This window comes from Osmerus eperlanus, chromosome 6 (assembly GCF_963692335.1).
Source record: "Osmerus eperlanus chromosome 6, fOsmEpe2.1, whole genome shotgun sequence".
NCBI lineage: Eukaryota > Metazoa > Chordata > Actinopteri > Osmeriformes > Osmeridae > Osmerus > Osmerus eperlanus.
Genome location: NC_085023.1, coordinates 4053050 through 4073791, shown reverse-complemented (window position 1 = coordinate 4073791; position 20742 = coordinate 4053050). Strand labels below are relative to the sequence as shown.

General features: G+C 49.1%; 1 protein-coding gene across 2 annotated transcripts in view; it reads right to left on the bottom strand.

Annotated features, from left to right (window-relative positions):
* mertka (c-mer proto-oncogene tyrosine kinase a) overlaps positions 1-20740 on the bottom strand; it is a 38724-nt gene extending 17984 nt beyond the window's left edge. Inside the window, exons 1-8 of one of the 2 annotated variants that reach the window (XM_062463035.1) lie at positions 20503-20740; positions 18972-19347; positions 18748-18848; positions 18488-18658; positions 10343-10429; positions 9971-10086; positions 7340-7529; positions 6618-6763 (exon numbers count right to left, since the gene is read on the bottom strand). In XM_062463035.1, the coding sequence (XP_062319019.1) occupies positions 6618-6763; positions 7340-7529; positions 9971-10086; positions 10343-10429; positions 18488-18658; positions 18748-18848; positions 18972-19347; positions 20503-20581 (1266 nt within the window). In that variant the 5' untranslated portion in view covers positions 20582-20740. The remainder of the gene's footprint in view (positions 1-6617; positions 6764-7339; positions 7530-9970; positions 10087-10342; positions 10430-18487; positions 18659-18747; positions 18849-18971; positions 19348-20502) is intronic. The other variant, XM_062463036.1, reaches the window with a different exon arrangement.
* Positions 20741-20742: the final 2 nt, after the last annotated feature.

Here is a 20742-nt window from a genome sequence, read left to right as displayed (position 1 = left end):
CCCCCTGTCTCCCCCTCTCTATACCTGAGGGCCTGTCTCCCCCTCTCTATACCTGAGGGCCTGTCTCCCCCCTGTCTCCCCCTCTCTATACCTGAGGGCCTGTCTCCCCCCTGTCTCCCCCTTCTATACCTGAGGGCCTGTCTCCCCCTTCTATACCTGAGGGCTTGTCTCCCCCTCTCTATACCTGAGGGCCTGTCTCCCCCTCTATACCTGACGGCCTGTCTCCCCCTCTCTATACCTGAGGGGCCTGTCTCCCCCTCTCTATACCTGAGGGCCTGTCTCCCCCCTGTCTACCCCTTCTATACCTGAGGGCCTGTCTCCCCCGTCTCCCCCTCTCTATACCTGAGGGGCCTGTCTCCCCCTCTCTATACCTGAGGGCCTGTCTCCCCCTCTCTATACCTGAGGGCCTGTCTCCCCCTCTCTATACCTGAGGGCATGCCCCCCCACTAGAGCCTGTCATTTCCTCCAGCAGTACCTTCTGTGATTAATCAACTACCTCCCACAGTTGAGGTCTTTACTGCACACACACACACAAGTAATGAACATGGTTTTACTGTTCCTTTAATACATCTTTTTATCTTCCTATCAATTCAATACACCAAAGCATATTCATGTACATTTATAGTATATTTACCCCCATGACCTCTCTCTGTCTCCCCATCCCCCTCTCACTTACTCTCCCTTCCTACCCTCTCTCTCCCCTCCTCCTCCTTTATCCTCCCACATGTTCGGAGGAACGGAATATGAATAATGGAATATAATGACACATCCACACCAGTAACTGGTGATGTCATTCTTTAAATGTGCGTCCTAAAGTCAACAAGAAATATTTTGCTTCTAGAAAACATTTGAACACTCAATAATATCTGAATAAGCAGAGTTATGGGATGTTTGTGTGGTTTGGGTATTTTGAGCACGCGGGCGCATGAGAGGAACACAGGGTGATTAGGCCTGCCGTGAGGTCCGCCCGGCCTGGGAGTCATCAGGCTGAGGTGTGTCAGTACGGTCCAGCTGCTGGCTTTATCAGCTTGCAGGGAGGCTACGATAGCTGACCTTGCGCATACCAGAACCAGGCCAGACACATATGACCTTCAGTCCCTGCTGCAGTTGTTCTTTTAAGCCTTTGTGTGTGTGTGGTGACGCAGCTGACACAGTTATGTGTTCTATTGTGTAGTCATTCCATTCACTCCTCCATGACTCAGAGCTGCACACTGCTCAAAACAGACAAAACACATCCATGTTTCACGGCATCAGCTTCCTGTTACCGCCACACAGACAAGAAGATCGGTGAAGAACACATCCACACCGTTCATCCGTGAAGAACGGTCCACCCTTCGGGCAGCTGAGAGGAGATGGCGCAAGTCCAAAGGCAGTCCGGACCTTGATAAGTATCACTCCCTCCTCAAATCCTTCTCTTCTCACATAACTGGTGCTAAAACCCTCTACTTTCTGAACAAAATTAACTCTGCTTCAAACCCCCACAAACTTTTTTCTACCTTCTCCACGCTTCTTAACCCACCTCCCCCCCTCCCTCCACCCTGACAGCAGACGACTTCTCCTCCTTCTTTGAGAAAAAATTCGCCGACATTAGCAGTCGGTTCCCTAAGCCCACCTGTCCTACCCTCTCACCCTCCATGACTGACCCGACTAAATGTCTAAACTCTTTTTCTCCCCTGTCTGAGGCAGAGATCTCTGACCTCATTCTCTCTCATCGCCCCACCTCCTGTCCCCTTGATCCTATACCCTCCCCTCTCTTTCAAACCATCTCCCCCTCCATCATAACTTTTCTTCTCCATGTCCTAAACTCCTCTCTTACCTCTGGCACCTTCCCCTCTGCCTTCAAACAGGCTAGAGTTACCCCTCTACTCAAAAAACCCTCCCTTAACCCTGCCGTTCTCCAGAACTACAGACCGGTATCACTGTTACCCTTCCTTTCAAAAACAATTGAACGTGCTGTATCTAACCAACTGTCTAACTTTCTCTCTCAGAACAACCTGCTTGACCCCAACCAATCGGGCTTCCAGACTGGCCACTCCACAGAGACTGCCCTCCTTTCAGTCACCACTGCCCTCCAGTCTGCCAGAGCGGCTTCCAGGTCATCTGTCATCATTCTGCTGGACCTTTCTGCAGCGTTTGATACGGTTAACCACCAGATCCTGCTCGCCAGACTTTCTGAGATGGGCATCACTGGCACTGCACTCCAGTGGATCTCATCCTACCTGTCGGGAAGATCCTACCAGGTTTCCTGGGGAGGGAGGCAAACTGTCAGGCCCTCGCCAGCTCTCCACTGGTGTCCCACAGGGCTCCGTCCTTGGACCCCTCCTCTTCTCTCTGTACACCACCTCACTTGGACCAATCATCACCTCCCATGGCTTCTCCTACCACTGCTACGCTGACGACACGCAGCTGTACCTGTCGTTCCCCCCGACAGATCCGGGGATCTCAGCTAGGATTGAGGCCTGCCTCACAGACATCTCCGCCTGGATGACCGAGCACCACCTCCAGCTGAACCTCGCCAAAACAGAACTTCTCATCATCCCGGCTAAACCCTCCATCTCCCACGATCTCTCAATCACCCTGGGATCTGCGACGGTGACCCCTTCATCCTCTGCCAGGAACCTTGGGGTTACCATGGACGACGAGCTCTCCCTCACGGCCCACATTGCTGCGGTCTCCCGGTCGTGTAGGTTCACCCTCTACAACATCCGGAAGATCAGGAGATACCTGTCTGAGCACTCCACCCAGCTGCTAGTCCAAGCACTTGTCCTCTCCAAGTTGGACTATTGCAACTCGCTGCTCGCTGGTCTCCCAGCATGTGCAACCCGCCTTCTTCAGAGGATTCAGAACGCAGCGGCCCGCCTGGTCTACAATCTACCCAGACGCTCCCATGTTACCCCGCTCCTCATCTCTCTCCACTGGCTACCTATCATGGCCCGTATCAGATTCAAGACCCTGGTATTGACCTTCCGAGCAGTGAACGGGACTGCACCCGTCTACATCAAGTCTCTCCTGCAGCCCTACACCCCCACCCGTCACCTACGGTCTTCTTCAGACAACCGCCTGGTGGTCCCACCGCTCAAGACCGCCCGGTCCCAACACAAGCTCTTCTCCTGTCTGGCCCCCCAGTGGTGGAATCAACTCCCCACTTCCATCAGAGACACTGACTGTCTCTCCACCTTCAAGAAAAGGCTCAAGACGCACTTGTTCCGGGAGTACAACAGTACTTAGGAATGGTTCGCTTGACCCGATGTTAGTTTCCTCAAGGATCACAATGACTCTTGCTTAGAGACTTGTTGCTCTTGTGGTTAGTGGTAACTGACTTAAATTTTTTTACTCGCTGTGATATAGTTTTATTATTGTTGCTTGCTTTTTTTCCACAGGTACACTTGCACTTATAGCAGTTCATGTTGTTTAATTGTAACTTGTTTAACTACATGCTCTTATGGTTCTTCCCTTTGGCACTTATTTTGGTTGTTCACAATGTGTGCTTCATGTTTTGGCTACTCGCAATGTTTTGTGGCTATCTCGTTGTTATGATCAGTGACCTATGCACTTTGTAAAGCTCTCTCTTGGAAGTCGCTTTGGATAAAAGCGTCTGCTAAATGAATAAATGTAAATGTAAATGTAGGTGGAGGAAGCACCATTGTGCCAGAGAGCAGCGTAGAGTTGGGCCAGCTATCCTGGGTTCACTAGGAAAGACATGACCCGTCAGTCACACACACACACACAACATGAGTCATCTTTCCATCCAGGAAAGATGACTGGCCTGCACCACCAGTACAGACACACAGCACCAGTACAGACACAGCACCAGTACAGACACAGCACCAGTACAGACACAGCACCAGTATAGACACACAGCACCACTACACACACACAGCACCAGTACAGACACACAGCACCAGTACAGACACAGCACCAGTACAGACACAGCACCACTACACACACACAGCACCAGTACAAACACAGCACCACTACACACACACACATCACCAGTACAGACACAGCACCAGTACAGACACACAGCACCACTACAGACACAGCACAAGTACAGACACACAGCACCAGTACAGCCACACAGCACCAGTATAGACACAGCACCAGTACACACACAGAACCAGTACAGACACAGCACCAGTACAGACACAGCACCAGTACAGACACACAGCACCAGTACAGACACAGCACCGGTACAGACACAGCACCGGTACAGACACAGCACCGGTACACACACACAGCACCAGTACAGACACACAGCACCAGTACAGACACACAGCACCAGTACAAACACAGCACCACTACACACACACACAGCACCAGTACAGACACACAGCACCAGTACAGACACAGCACCAGTACACACACAGCACCAGTACAGACACACAACACCAGTACAGACACAGCACCAGTACAGACACAGCACCAGTACACACACAGCACCAGGTCTAGAAACCCAAGAGCCTCATTCCACCGGATCAGCCTAATAAGTGTTCTGTTCAGTAGCATTGCTATAGCACAACACAGGTGTTCAGTAGGGATGCACCAAAATGAAAATTTTGGGCTGAAAACGAAAAGTTCAGGATACACTTGGCAAAAAAACTAAACTGACCTTTTTTAAAAGTATTTTTGTATTATTACGTATAAGACATATTAATCAGCACCATACCCCTCACCGTACCCCCCCCCCCCCCCCAAATTTCTTCTGAACCAACAGTACAGATTGCAAATTTGATGTCCTTATCAGAAGTATTTCCACACCACTGACATGATCACCCTTGTTTGAAATATTTATGTAAAATCACCTGAGATTAAAATGTACAATCCAATGGGAGTGCATTATATAAGGATAATTCGGATAGTTGGGAAATAGTCTTGAGGTTAGGTCAAATGACCAAAAAGCTATTGAAATGTAAATGTTAAAACAATTTATATAAAAATGCGCGACATTTTAATGAAACAACTTAATACTTTAACGGTCCCTGCTGTTAACAGCTGTTGGCGGACGTAAGGAAAACTAATAAGGAATATCTGTCAATATCCATCCTGAAAATGACTTTACTTCAGTGATAATGGCTAGATCGAATGAGAGTGAAATCTGAGCATTTATGCGTGGCATATATTTTGGGCTCATATTTTTTACCTCTCTTTCGGCCTAAATGAAAATTCAATTTTGGGCCAAAACTTCGGTGCATCCCTGATATTCACCACAGATCTGTAGTCTCCTGTCTATACTTACAAACCTGCAAGACATGTCCTGCTCAATGTCATTAACTGCTGGGAGATAGTATCAAAAGACCAAAGGTCAGATCTAGTTGATATTTACAAGATCCGCCAGGCAGTTCAGCCGTGAGAAAATAAACTCTGCTCAGGTGTGGGACCAGCTGACAGCCCTCATAAAACCATAATGATCTGTTCCATTTCACTTTGGATGAAAGCCTCTGTGGTTTAAATATCTGCTACTAATAATACCCAGGCAGAGCTCCAGTCATCTGTCATAGCATTACGAGGGGAAGTGTGTCTTAGAAGAAAACAAGAGAAGAGGAAGTTGACCTCTGCTGATGGAGGAACAGTAGAGAAGGAGTCTGACCAACACCAGCCCAGTCATCATGAGATCAGCCTTAATTGGGCCTCAAGTGTTGACAGTATGAAAGTGCTGTGTGTTGCAAGCTCTAGCACCTGTTTTCTTCTCTATTCCGTACAAGGAAGGGCTGTTTTAGAGAATCCACACGCGGCCATAGTTTCATACTGTCTGTACAGTATGCAAGAGTGTGCTTAGAAGATGAGGCTGGAGGTTTCACTGAAAGAGGAACTTTAGTCTGCAGTTCTAACTGACCCTGTGTGTTTCTAACTGACCCTGTGTGGTTATAACTGACCCTGTGTGGTCCTAGCAGGAACCCTGTGTGGTTCTAACTGACCCTGTGTGTTTCTAACTGACCCTGTGTGTTTCTAACTGACCCTGTGTGTTTCTAACTGACCCTGTGTGGTCCTAGCAGGAACCCTGTGTGGTCCTAACTGACCCTGTGTGGTCCTAGCAGGAACCCTGTGTGGTTCTAACTGACCCTGTGTGTTTCTAACTGACCCTGTGTGTTTCTAACTGACCCTGTGTGGTCCTAGCAGGAACCCTGTGTGGTCCTAACTGACCCTGTGTGGTCCTAGCAGGAACCCTGTGTGGTTATAACTGACCCTGTGTGTTTCTAACTGACCCTGTGTGTTTCTAACTGACCCTGTGTGGTTATAACTGACCCTGTGTGTTTCTAACTGACCCTGTGTGGTTATAACTGACCCTGTGTGGTTCTAACTGACCCTGTGTGGTTATAACTGACCCTGTGTGGTCCTAGCAGGAACCCTGTGTGGTCCTAACTGACCCTGTGTGGTTCTAACTGACCCTGTGTGGTTCTAACTGACCGTCTATTTCTAACTGACCTTGTGTGGTTCTAACTGACCGTCTGTTTCTAACTGACCCTGTGCGTTTCTAACTTACCTTGTGTGTTCCTAACTGACCCTGTGTGGTTCTAACTGACCTTGTGTGTTCCTAACTGACCCTGTGTGGTTCTAACTGACCTTGTGTGTTCCTAACTGACCCTGTGTGGTTCTAAGGGAGAGTCCTGTCAGCTCACCTTGTCGACCACCAGACCGCGGCTGACGATGACATCATATCCTGTCAGGATGCCATTGATCTTGTCTGCGGGAGGCGGCCGCCAGCGGACCACGAGGACCGACTCATTCAGCTGCAGCGACACATTCCCAGGGAACACCGACGGCACTGTGACATCACAGGACAGGGAGGCGGGGGCAAAGGTCACACTCAGCTGTGATTAACTTACAAAAACACAGTAGTACAGAAGCACAATGTAAATGTCTGATAGTAACTAATCATGTCAGAAACGGTCGTTATCAGGGATGAAGCAACGGATGTCACACTATGGTCAACTAGGCTAATTTCTCTGCACACTGGAGTTTCTGGCAAGAGTGAATGTCAAATTCCGAGAACAGAAATAACACCCCCCCCCCCCCCACCTCTCTGTGGTAGGCTCCCCAGGAAGGAAGCCCCGCCCTGTTCCTGGAGCTCCCAGCTTCCTCAGGGGCCACGCAGGAAGACTGAAGAGGGGGGAGGGGCCAGGACGCTGTCAACAACAACCCATTTGGGAAATGGCTCGAGAAGGGGTTTTACACTGGTCAGAAACACAGGGCTGAATGGGATTTGTGTGCATCCCTCCATCCCTCTCTCAGGCCCCTCATCCCTCCATCCCTCTCTCAGGCCCCTCATCCCTCCATCCTTTCATCCCTCCCTCCAAACTTCCATCCCTCCCACCCTCCATCCCCACATCCTCCTACCCACCTCCCTCGGTGGTGTTGCTCTGGACCCAGGGGCTGGGGGGCGACACCCCCACCTGGTTGCTACAGGAGACGCTCATGTTGTAGCGTGTCATGGCCGCCAGGCCGGAGACGGCCCACTGGAAGGGAGGGACGCTGGCGTTGACCACTCTGGTGGCGGTCACCTCCCCTTTCCTGCTGCTCACCTCCCTCACCTGGAGCAAGACACACTTGTCAGTCTCCTCCCCTCACACACACTCCACCCCCACTCTACAAACACTCCACACAGCTCTGCTGTTCACACTGGGAGGGAGAGTGTGGGTTATCAGATACACAAAGCAGTTTTATACATTGATGAACCTAAAACTAGGGTTGATGCTGTTGCAGAAGACATGCAGCATGTATGGTGACTGCATAAAATAGGACATATGTAAAAAAGAAACTGCATCACAGACAATTGTGCGACCTCAAAATATATTTGAGAGCATTTGTGTGAATGCAAATAATCGTCATGGTGCAACCTTTTTTCAATTCTTTACAAAAAGCTCACTAATAAGCCTACTGCACAGTGTGTGCCTGCTGTGAGCTGATACAGTGACCGGTCCACCGTTCTATCTAACGTTCCATGACCAATTAAACTTCATCTTTATGTAACTTTAATGCAGATTTTTGATTAGTTAATATTAGCCGTCAGTCACTCCTTGTCACTGCGCTGGGTTTGTAACATGACAAAGAGCTAACCAGCGCTCAAAATAAATCCAGGGCTCTCAAGTCTCACGCATTAGCCGCGAGACTCACACATTTCAACCATTTCTCACGAGACACCTTGTATTTCTCACGCTGAGAAGTAAGGGATAACTTTTCCAGCAGTATACAATTAATGGACGAGGCGCAGGCATACAAAGGAAATGTATCTGCCGAGTTGAGAGCTGTCTCGAGTTATACAGCCAATCAGAAACACCCCCCCCCCCTCCCCCCTGAAGCCTGTACATAAACATGGTAGTTGTGGTGCTCCTAACTTTCTGCTGGTGCTCTTAACTTTCTGCTGGTGCTCCTAACTTTTCAAAGTTGGGACCAAGTAAAAAAGTTAATTTCAAGCCCTGGATAGGGTTGGGTATCGTTTGGACTTTTATGATTCCGATGCCAAACCGGTATGATTCCGATTCCTAAACCGATTCTTGAAAAACTGAAAATGTACATTATTAATGTTTTTTTTTTTTGAAGTACTTAAATATATAATAAGTAAACCTAAGTCACCTAACACACAACTACAAGAAATGTAACAATAAATAATAGTTACACTATTAACAAAGTAACAACAAAATAAATGTTGAGTTTGTATGCTAACTAAACCAGCTTCAAACTTCAGCAGTTCTTTTGACAAAAAAAAATCCATATTTGCCTTCTCTGACAAGATACGACACTTCTCCTGACTTATCATCATCGTCCTGATCACTAATGTTCACAAAATTGCTAGCAGTCGGACTGGTCCCGCTGTCAATGGGACCAGGGACTGATGTCCGCAAGCTGTCAAACACGGTGCATCCCTCTGCTTTAAGAAGTATCCCGTGTCGCTAGCCTGACTCTGCCCTCCTACGTACTTCCGTTCAATTTTCATTTTGCTTCTGTAATAGCAAAGAATTTTGATACTAGGTCGGTTTTTGCTAACCACATTTTTGGTTGTCCAATCAGCGAACAGAGGGAGTGGCTGAGAACGATGACGTTGCTGTCGTGCGCTAGTTTGAGTTGTAGTTCAGTAAGAGAGAAAGATGCGAGCAAAGCCATTCGGTCTATTGTGGCAACGCTGCCGAATATCCAGAAGTTAAACATTTAGTCATTTAGCAGACGCTCTTATCCAGAGCAAGTTAAAGCCGGAGCAAGAACAATCTTTGCTGAGTTTTGTTGGTGGCCATGATTGTTGTGGCCCTCCTCCCCACGTGGTTCGGGAAGTTTGATTTTGAAGTTTGATTTTCGCTCCGTTAGTGGTGAAGGAGTTGGCTAAGGCGAACACTAGCGATTGGTTATGGCAGATCCAGAATGGCTCTGGGCAGATCCAATAGTTTTAAACTTCAACAGAGTACCCGCCTTCAAGGAAGTTAACGCTTGTCAATGGAGCGATCCCAGACCCTCTGTACAAGTGAAATGTACGAGAGTCTGGTTAGGACCAGGCTAGTGTGTAGCCGCATGTGTCAATACATTTTACATGCTTCCCCCTTTGCACGTAATCGTTTTGAAACATTTGTTGCGCTTCGCTGTGGGCATTTTAAATGCACTAAAAGCTAGCTAGCTGATGATAGACTAGCAGAGCAAGTGTAATATATTTACTAGCGAGCGATCACGTACAGTGAATGGTTAATATGCTTTTAAGTCAGTTTTGGTGAGGGAAAATATGGCATTTTAAAAGTAGCCTTACGGTAGCTAGCTAACGGTAGACTACAGAGAAAGTGTGATATTTTTACGTCCGTTTCGGAGCGACAGAGGGAAAATATTTCAGTCGACACATTAAGTGGAACTGAAATTTGGAACCGAAATTTGCGTTCTAATCCGGTCTGATTCCTACCGGTTGCGTAGGAACCGGTTCCATAGTGGAACCGGGTTTCGGTACCGAACCCTATCCCTGGACTGTGAGCTGGCCTGGCCCGTAGGCTGGTCCTACCTTGATGTGGCAGGAGATGAGGGGGGAGAATCCATCATGGCCAGGGGTCCAGCTCAGGACCAGCTTGCTAGACTGCCTCTCTAGCACTGTCACCTCGGAGACAGGAGCTGGAAGAACTAGGAAACACACACACACACCATCAGACACCACTCACACCCTCAAATACCACACACACCGTCAAATACCACACACAGTCAGACAAAACATTGGCATACATTCGGAGTTAGTGGCCAGTTTGTTGTCTCTTCTTAGACCTGCACAGATGCTTCACAGTCAATTCTCATTGGTGTACGTGTTTGCATTTGTATGTATGTGTATATTACAAGCAACACAGAACTATATTGCAACATTAATATATAAAAACAGCATTACCTTTTATGTTGATGGTTGCTTCTTTGGAGGTACTGACGCCCTTCTGGTTGTGTGCCTCACAGCTGAACTGGGTGAACTGGTCCACTCCTGCAGAGACATACAAGGGAAGGTTACACACAGGACAGACTGGCCTACTGGGGGAGAGACACTGAACAGGAGAGAATGCAAACCAAGACACACTGAGGGAGTAGGAGACACTGAGGGAGTAGGAGACACACAGAGAGTAGGAGACACACTGAGGGAGTAGGAGACACACTGACGGAGTAGGAGACACACTGAGGGAGTAGGAGACACACAGAGAGTAGGAGACACACAGAGAGTAGGAGACACACTGAGGGAGTAGGAGACACTGAGGGAGTAGGAGACATACTGAGGGAGTAGGAGACACACTGAAGGAGTAGGAGACACACAGAGGAAGTAGGAGACACACTGAAGGAGTAGGAGACACACTACGAGAGTAGGAGACACTGAGGGAGTAGGAGACACACAGAGAGTAGGAGACACACTGAGGGAGTAGGAGACATACTGAGGGAGTAGGAGACACACTGAGGGAGTAGGAGACACACTGAGGGAGTAGGAGACACACTGAGGGAGTAGGAGACACACTGAGGGAGTAGGAGACACACTGAGGGAGTAGGAGACACTGAGGGAGTAGGAGACATACTGAGGGAGTAGGAGACACACTGAAGGAGTAGGAGACACACGGAGGAAGTAGGAGACACACTGAAGGAGTAGGAGACACACTACGAGAGTAGGAGACACTGAGGGAGTAGGAGACACACAGAGAGTAGGAGACACACTGAGGGAGTAGGAGACATACTGAGGGAGTAGGAGACACACTGAGGGAGTAGGAGACACACTGAGGGAGTAGGAGACACACTGAGAATAGGAGACACACTGAGGGAGTAGGAGACATACTGAGGGAGTAGGAGACACACTGAGGGAGTAGGAGACACACTGAGGGAGTAGGAGACATACTGAGGGAGTAGGAGACACACTGAGGGAGTAGGAGACACACAGAGAGTAGGAGACACACTGAGGGAGTAGGAGACATACTGAGGGAGTAGGAGACACACTGAGAAAGTAGGAGACACACTGAGGGAGTAGGAGACACTGAGGGAGTAGGAGACACACTGAGGGAGTAGGAGACACACAGAGAGTAGGAGACACTGAGGGAGTAGGAGACACACTGAGGGAGTAGGAGACACACTGAGGGAGTAGGAGACACACTGAGGGAGTAGGAGACACACTGAGGGAGTAGGAGACACACTGAGGGAGTAGGAGACACACTGAGGGAGTAGGAGACACACAGAGAGTAGGAGACACACTGAGGGAGTAGGAGACACTGAGGGAGTAGGAGACATACTGAGGGAGTAGGAGACACACTGAAGGAGTAGGAGACACACTGAGGAAGTAGGAGACACACTGAAGGAGTAGGAGACACACTGAGGGAGTAGGAGACACTGAGGGAGTAGGAGACACACTGAAGGAGTAGGAGACACACTGAGGAAGTAGGAGACACACTGAAGGAGTAGGAGACACACTACGAGAGTAGGAGACACTGAGGGAGTAGGAGACACTGAAGGAGTAAGAGACACACTACGAGAGTAGGAGACACTGAGGGAGTAGGAGACACACAGAGAGTAGGAGACACACTGAGGGAGTAGGAGACACACTGAGGGAGTAGGAGACACACTGAGGGAGTAGGAGACACACTGAGAGTAGGGGACACACTGAGGGAGTAGGAGACACACTGAGGGAGTAGGAGACACACTGAGAGTAGGAGACACACTGAGGGAGTAGGAGACACAGAGTAGGAGACACTGAGGGAGTAGGAGACATACTGAGGGAGTAGGAGACACACTGAGAGTAGGAGACACACAGAGAGTAGGAGACACACTGAGGGAGTAGGAGACACAGAGTAGGAGACACTGAGGGAGTAGGAGACATACTGAGGGAGTAGGAGACACTGAGGGAGTAGGAGACACACTGAGAGTAGGAGACACTGAGGGAGTAGGAGACACACAGAGGGAGTAGGAGACACTGAGGGAGTAGGAGACACACTGAGGGAGTAGGAGACACTGAGGGAGTAGGAGACACACTGAGGGAGTAGGAGACACACTGAGGGAGTAGGAGACACACTGAGGGAGTAGGAGACACTGAGGGAGTAGGAGACACACTGAGGGAGTAGGAGACACTGAGGGAGTAGGAGACACACTGAGGGAGTAGGAGACACTGAGGGAGTAGGAGACACACTGAGAGTAGGAGACACTGAGGGAGTAGGAGACACACTGAGGGAGTAGGAGACATACTGAGGGAGCAGGAGACACCGAGGGAGTAGGAGACACTGAGGGAGTAGGAGACACTGAGGGAGTAGGAGACACTGAGGGTGTAGGAGACACACTGAGGGAGTAGGAGACACACAGAGAGTAGGAGACACACAGAGAGTAGGAGACACACTGAGGGAGTAGGAGACACACTGAGGGAGTAGGAGACACTGAGGGAGTAGGAGACACACAGAGGGAGTAGGAGACACACTGAGAGTAGGAGACACACAGAGAGTAGGAGACACTGAGGGAGTAGGAGATACACTGAAGGAGTAGGAGACACACAGAGAGTAGGAGACACACTGAGGGAGTAGGAGACACACTGAGGGAGTAGGAGACACTGAGGGAGTAGGAGACACTGAGTAGGAGACACTGAGGGAGTAGGAGACATACTGAGGGAGTAGGAGACACTGAGGGAGTAGGAGACACTGAGGGAGTAGGAGACACACTGAGAGTAGGAGACACTGAGGGAGTAGGAGACACACAGAGGGAGTAGGAGACACTGAGGGAGTAGGAGACACACTGAGGGAGTAGGAGACACTGAGGAAGTAGGAGACACACTGAGGGAGTAGGAGACACACTGAGGGAGTAGGAGACACTGAGGGAGTAGGAGACACTGAGGGAGTAGGAGACACACTGAGGGAGTAGGAGACACTGAGGGAGTAGGAGACACACTGAGAGTAGGAGACACTGAGGGAGTAGGAGACACACTGAGGGAGTAGGAGACATACTGAGGGAGTAGGAGACACCGAGGGAGTAGGAGACACTGAGGGAGTAGGAGACACTGAGGGTGTAGGAGACACACTGAGGGAGTAGGAGACACACAGAGAGTAGGAGACACACAGAGAGTAGGAGACACACTGAGGGAGTAGGAGACACACTGAGGGAGTAGGAGACACTGAGGGAGTAGGAGACACACAGAGGGAGTAGGAAACACTGAGGGAGTAGGAGACATACTGAGGGAGTAGGAGACACTGAGGGAGTAGGAGACACTGAGGGAGTAGGAGACACACAGAGAGTAGGAGACACACTGAGAGTAGGAGACACACAGAGAGTAGGAGACACTGAGGGAGTAGGAGACATACTGAAGGAGTAGGAGACACACAGAGAGTAGGAGACACACTGAGGGAGTAGGAGACACACTGAGGGAGTAGGAGACACTGAGGGAGTAGGAGACACTGAGGGAGTAGGAGACACACTGGGGAGTAGGAGACACTGAGGGAGTGGGAGACACTGAGGGAGTAGGAGACACACTGAGGGAGTAGGAGACACACTGAGAGTAGGAGACACACTGAGGGAGTAGGAGACACAGAGTAGGAGACACTGAGGGAGTAGGAGACACACTGAGGGAGTAGGAGACACACTGAGGGAGTAGGAGACACTGAGGGAGTAGGAGACACTGAGGGAGTAGGAGACACACAGAGAGTAGGAGACACACTGAGGGAGTAGGAGACACAGAGTAGGAGACACTGAGGGAGTAGGAGACACACTGAGGGAGTAGGAGACACACTGAGGGAGTAGGAGACACACTGAGAGTAGGAGACACAGAGTAGGAGACACTGAGGGAGTAGGAGACACACTGAGAGAGTAGGAGACACCGAGGGAGAGGGGACACACTAAGGGAGTAGGAGACACCGAGGGAGAGGGGACACACTAAGGGAGTAGGAGACACACTGAGGGAGTAGGAGACACCGAGGGAGAGGGGACACACTAAGGGAGTAGGAGACATGCAGGAGGAGCAAAAAGGATGCATTACGGTAAACCCGAGGCCTGAACAGTGGTGTGACCCAGAGGTGAAGAAGCCTCAGTGAAGCCTGACTGCTTCCTCATGCAGTCCTACCATAGGAGTCAACACATCCTACCACAAGAGAACACATGTCCGATGTGTGACCAAGACGGCTTCTCTGTTCCCACCACTTCAGCTGTCGGCAGTACTGACTCGAGAATCAAGATCAATATCGCAAGAGGCCTAATGTTCTCTTTCCACTTCCTCAAAATCCTGGGGGTGAAAGCTAGCTTCCATTTACATTTAGTCATTTAGCAGACGCTCTTATCCAGAGCGACTTGCAGTAAGTACAGGGACATTCCCCCGAGGCAAGTAGGGTGAAGTGCCTTGCCCAAGGACACAACGTCATTTTGCACAATTCTCATCGCTCAGCCACCTGACTCCCTTCACGGTTAAGAGTACCATTATCACACTCTGACACCTCCTCAAAGTAGGTATGAAGTCAAAATGTTCAGTCCTGCTAAGTTGTGAAGAATGCTGTCTGTCAGCTACGGAGGAGGAGGAGAAGGAAGGGGGGGGGGGGGGGGGCACTGTTGTCAGACCAGGTAACACGATGACAAAACTTCCCACAGTAGATGACTCATCATTAGTGGGTAAAAGGGCTCTTTCAATGCCAGTTCAATTCAACATTTTGATGTTCCCATCCTGCCAGTGTGTCAACTTGATGGCTCTCGCACCCCATTGTGTAACTTACTGTAGCATTGCTAGTCATATGTTGATAAGGGTCAAGATTTGGTCTGATTGGTTGTTCTTGGGTATAAAGAGAATTGTGAAGCATTGTTCTGTGGATTCTTGATCTCCTGAGATCTTCTCCTCAGCTCTGGCTTGTCCTTGTACTCCTCCTTCCTCACCTCTTGTTGTCTCTCTGGTTTACAATAATCATGGTAGCATAGAGTTAACCTTCATTTTGTGACATGTTTACCTTGTAATTGATTTAATTCATCTGCAATGTTATTAAATATATATTTCATTTCAACTTACTTTGACCATTCTTGCTCTGATTTAACCCATAGAGTCAAATAACTGTAATTCCATTGGTATTGGCATTATTTGGTTCATGCTAATACACTGTTCAGTTTCCCATCGTCCTTTAAACAATAGGGGAATTAGTTTTGGTTGTTTAGCCAATATTTAACCCCCTACATTGTTCTGCCATGCCAGTAGAGCAGTCAGGGTGCTCCTACGCAACGCCAGTATCATGCTGGCACAGGGAGGGGGAGGAAGGGGGGGGACTGAGATGACAGCTCCATAATGTCCCTTTGTTTCCATGGTGTCCCTGCTGGCTATTCATAAACCCCCCACAACATGTAGACTAGTTAGGTAGGACCCTTCCAGATGCAGACTAGCTAGCTAGGACCCTTTCAGATGCACCATGCAGAGTAGCTAGCTAGGAACCTTTCAGATGCACCATGCAGAGTAGCTAGCTAGGAACCTTCCAGATGCAGTCAGCAAAATAGGGAAGGGTGAGCTCTGGTGGTCATGGTGAGCTCAGGTGGTCATGGTGAGCTCTGGTGGTCATGGTGAGTGGCAGCTGTGAACTGAGGCCAGAGCAGCTCTGGATGTTCACTTGAATATGATTGGACGGTGACAGGTGCTTGGTATAAAATGTTATATTAGCAAGAAACTTGAGAAACCAAACTGCTGTGTGTTCTTGTCTGGGAAAAAAGCACAACTCTTTCCCTTTCTAAAAGACCCCCTACCACCTTGCTCAGCTTTCAAAGCAGATTGTAAATACCACCAGCCCCTCTACAGCTATTAACACCAAAAACCCTACCCCCACAACATAGGAGAGGGGGAGAGGAGGCAGCCTACCCCCACAACACAGGAGAGGGGGTTCAGGAGAAGAGGAGAAGAGGAGGACTAGGTTGCTTGGAGATTGGTGGAAGGCTGGATTACGGTCACACAGAACGTTGCTCAATACTACAACCAGCCAAATATGGCTCAACCTAACCTAAGCTATATTTTAGGTTGCCACCGCATGGCTTGAAGTATACCAACAAAATGTTCTCTTCTCTCTGAGGGAGAGAGAGAGAGCGAGAGAGAGTAGAGAGAAGGATGTTTTACAGACTTCTCTCACAACTCCTTTCACTCATTTGAGTGGCCAGATAAAAACAGAGGTCCAGAGGTCAGAAACACACGGCCATTGACCCTCAGTTCACTTCAGCAGTGGTGCATTCTATATAACAACACAAGATATTCAAGATGTAGGGAACTGAGGATGTCTGTACATTTCCAGTAACTCCAGTTGTGTGACCAGTCTCCAGCCCTGGCAGTCTGGCCTTGTGATTTGTACAGTGTAATTATCTGGCCTGGCTTGGCAAACCTCCGTCCTCTTCACCGGCCAGCCTGCCTTTCCATATCACTGCAGCATGTTTTCATTTCCATCACCTGCTCTCAGCTCCAGCTTTCAGGGCGGTAACACAGAGTGTTTACATGGTGCATTCTTCCCTGTCTGCTGCTGGGCCCAAGCATGGAGACAGCTCTTGGGGCTGGGCTGGACCAGGAGGACAGAGTGGGCTGCCATTCTCATTCACAACATGGGCAGAACTGGCTCTCCCAATGACCACCCTGCAGCTGCAACAGCAGGATTAAGACACAGAGCATGCAGATCTTTTCCTAATCCCATCACTGCCGGCCTGTAATCTCCAGGTGTGCCTTGGTACCATGTAGGGCAGCGCAGGCTGAGAGAGCTGTGTGTGTACAGACGGCCGGGTCAAGCTGCTCAGCCCCAGCCTCGCAGGGTCCGGAGGAGAGGGGGCTCTGCCAGCCTGCCAGGCCCCTCCCTCCCCAGAGCGGTGGGCTGGCCTGTCAATGAAGCCTTTGTGCTAGGAGCCTGAACCGCCTTTGTGTGCCCCAGAACAGCCCTGCTCCCTGCCCAGCACACGCTTGGCCCAAGCTCGGCTCTCTCGAATTTAACCCCTCCCCTCCCAGCCGCCCCACCAGAAGCACCTCTCCTGCTGTGCCTTTAAGCCCACCCCTCTAAGCCACCCCACCAGTCTCCTGTTGTAGTTGTGTTCCCTGTAATGACTGAGACAGGAATGTCCTGTGTCAGGGCACTGCTAGATGAAGACATGACCCCACACAATAACAGTCTTCCCTTCAGGCACAGGGTTACACAAACAGCTTTCTTCCTAAAACAAACATGATTTTATTACACATGCAGCTAACTTAGAGAAATAATTAGCAATACTGGAAACTGAGAAAGAAAGAAACTTGCATGAGGGAATTCCCAGAGAGGGAATGAAATGTAGGGTCACACTTCAGATCACTGCATCTATATCTAGACACCTGACTCAACCTGAACCCAACTGAACAATCCAGTTCTCTTAAATACCAAACTGAGGTCAGACTGAACTGACAGGTCTGACAAAGAGAAAAAGAGAGAGAGATCATATAGATAGCTAAAGAGAGCAATAATGACAGATCAGAAGACAGGGCAGAGGAGAAAGAGAGAGATGGACAGGCACCTCCAGCACATGGGAGACACAGCACATGAACTCCTCAACCTTGAACACCCAGACAGCCTGTATCAGCAGAAAACACAGTGTATCAGCATAGGGAACTCAGCCTTGAGCAATATTTACAACTCAGACAGGGACACTCAGAAAGGAGAACATTTACAGGAGAACATATTCAGGAGAACATATACAGGAGAACATATTCAGGAGAACATATACAGGAGAATGTAGACAGGAGACCTGAAGACGGGAGAACGTACACCGAGACACAGAGACAGTGAGAGAGGACAACAAGACACCATGTAAAACCCTGACATCAATGCTACTGAGAGTTCAAGTTCAAGTTACAGTGCAATTCTGTTTGTGTGTATGTGTGTAGAAGGTTCATGCGTACTGTGCGTGTGTGTGGTGTGTGTGTGCGTACGTGTTTGTGGAAAGTGTGTATGTGTGTGGTGTGTACCTACGTGTGTACGTGTGTGTGTGTGTGTACCTACGTGTGTGTGTGTGTGTGTGTACGTGTTTGTGGAGAGTGTGTATGTGTGTGGTGTGTACCTACGCGTGTGTGTGTGTGTACCTGTCACGTTGAGCTGGCTGGGGGAGGAGTGAAGGGCTCCCTCATGTACTCCGTTGCGTAGCCAGCGGATCTCCACAGGCTCTGGAGGACCCACCGCCTCACACCACAGCCTGAAGGCCACGTTCCTGCTCACGTTCACGTCTTCAGGGTGCCTGACGAACGTCGGGAGACCTACACACACACACACTGCTCAATCTCCGTGCCCTATGACAGATCTACGGCCATCCAATAGTGTTGATGTGTGTGATGTGTGAGCTTACCTTCAACCTCGATGCTGATTGGCTGAGACTCTATGATCGCATCACTGACACTGAGCATGCAGCGATACTCTCCAGAATCAACCCTCTGCACTTTGGTGATTCTGGAACACACATACACAAACTTTTAAAACTGAGAAGGGCCTTTAGCAAACAGGATCAAAGCAGAAGTGTGTGTGTCCCAGTTGCAGACGGCCCAGCTGTAGACGGCCCAGCTGCAGACGCACCTGACTGTGGACAGCAGGGTCATGACCCCGCCAGTGACCGTCTGCAGCTCGTTGATGACCACCTGCAGGTTCTCTGACAGCTCGCGGCCGTTCTTCAGCCACACCACAGCCAGGTCCAGCTTGGAGTCGGGGACGTCGATGGAGCAGTTGAACTTGGCCTCGTGGCCCTCGGACAGATGCAGGCTGCCCACCGTGGGCTTGAAGTGCAGCCTGTGCAGGTCCTCCGGGCTGAGCTGGACCTGGGGGGCGCTAGCCGGGACGATCGACCGCTCTGGGAGGCCTGTGGGCTGGGGAGGCTGACCCTGGCTCCCCCTTGGCTGGAACAGGCCCTCAGGATGCGGACCATGTGCATGATGCTCTGCAGTCAACAGGGAGGCTGCCATCACACAATACCAATATGAGTATGAGTATATATCACATTTGATCCTACCTGTCGAATCGACCTACCAGAGCGTACTACACTTGCGCAGATCAAGGTAAGGATTTTGCCTGATAGTGTTGCACTATAGTAAGTAAATCTGACAATGTGGGGCAAATCGACAGAACACCGGATCATCGGAGAGGGGGGGGGCTGGAATCTATGAAGGAATCTGGAATGCAAATTGGTGCTTTTTTCCAGTTGTAACCCGAGGAAGCAAAGCTGACAGCCCGGGAAAACCTTCACCATATCAGTGAAGCGTGTGATGAGAAAATAAATAACTTCTTAGCTTTGTGTTTGAAATAGCCTGTATGTACGGTGTCAGAAGACATTATTTTTATACTATCCTCTACCTTCTCTCTCTTTACCTCCCCTGCGTCGATCCCTGCATTCTCCCACTCTAACCCCCTCTTATACTCATTCTGCTCCTCCTAGCTGTTCCACCAGCATTGCCCCTGCGCACACTTATCACCATGTGGTTATTGATGTTTATATTGTTACGATTAAGGAGTATATTAAAACAGACCTTTAAACTCCGAATTGCAACACATCAAACCCGCCCCCTGCAAATACCAGCCAGCGTAATGGATCCCATCTGGGGTTTCTCATCAAAGAGAAGGGATAGAATATTTAACACGTAGCTCTACATGCGAGCACAGGAAGAAATTTAAGAAACACATTTAAGAAATGTATCAAAGCAAGTGTTGACTCTTACTGAGGGACTTCTTGCTCTTGTTGGTTAGTTGTAACTGATTTAACTTACTCGCTGTGAATTATATTATTGTTGCTTGCTTGCTTTTTTCTACAGGTACACTCTTGCACTTTTGAGGTTCATGTTGTTTAATTTGTAACTTGTTTAACTACATGCTCTCATGGTTCTCCCCATTGGCACTTATTTGATTTTCACAATGTATGCTTCATGTTTGGCTACTCGAAATGTTTTGGGGCTATCTCGTTGTTATGATCAGTGACCTATGCACTTTGTAAAGCTCTCTCTTGGAAGTCGCTTTGGATAAAAGCATCTGCTAAATGAGTAAATGTAAATTTAAGTGTTCTCCCGAGCTCTATTGAAGTGCGTAAAGAACGATCTAAATCCAAGAAACATTTACTTACCAGTCTCCAGATTTCCCAAAATCACAGAAATAATGTTTGTTGTTGAGAAGAAAACTGTCATTAAGTTTAACCTCGCCATTGGTAAATCCTTTAGACAAAAGTGCGGTGTTTTAACACCCAAGACCAACACTAGAATACTGAAAGTAATTAGGCTACTATGTTTACTTGACAAATTCTGAGCAATCTGACACGACGCCGCAAATAATAACGAACATTGTTGTTCAACACAACAAACTCCCC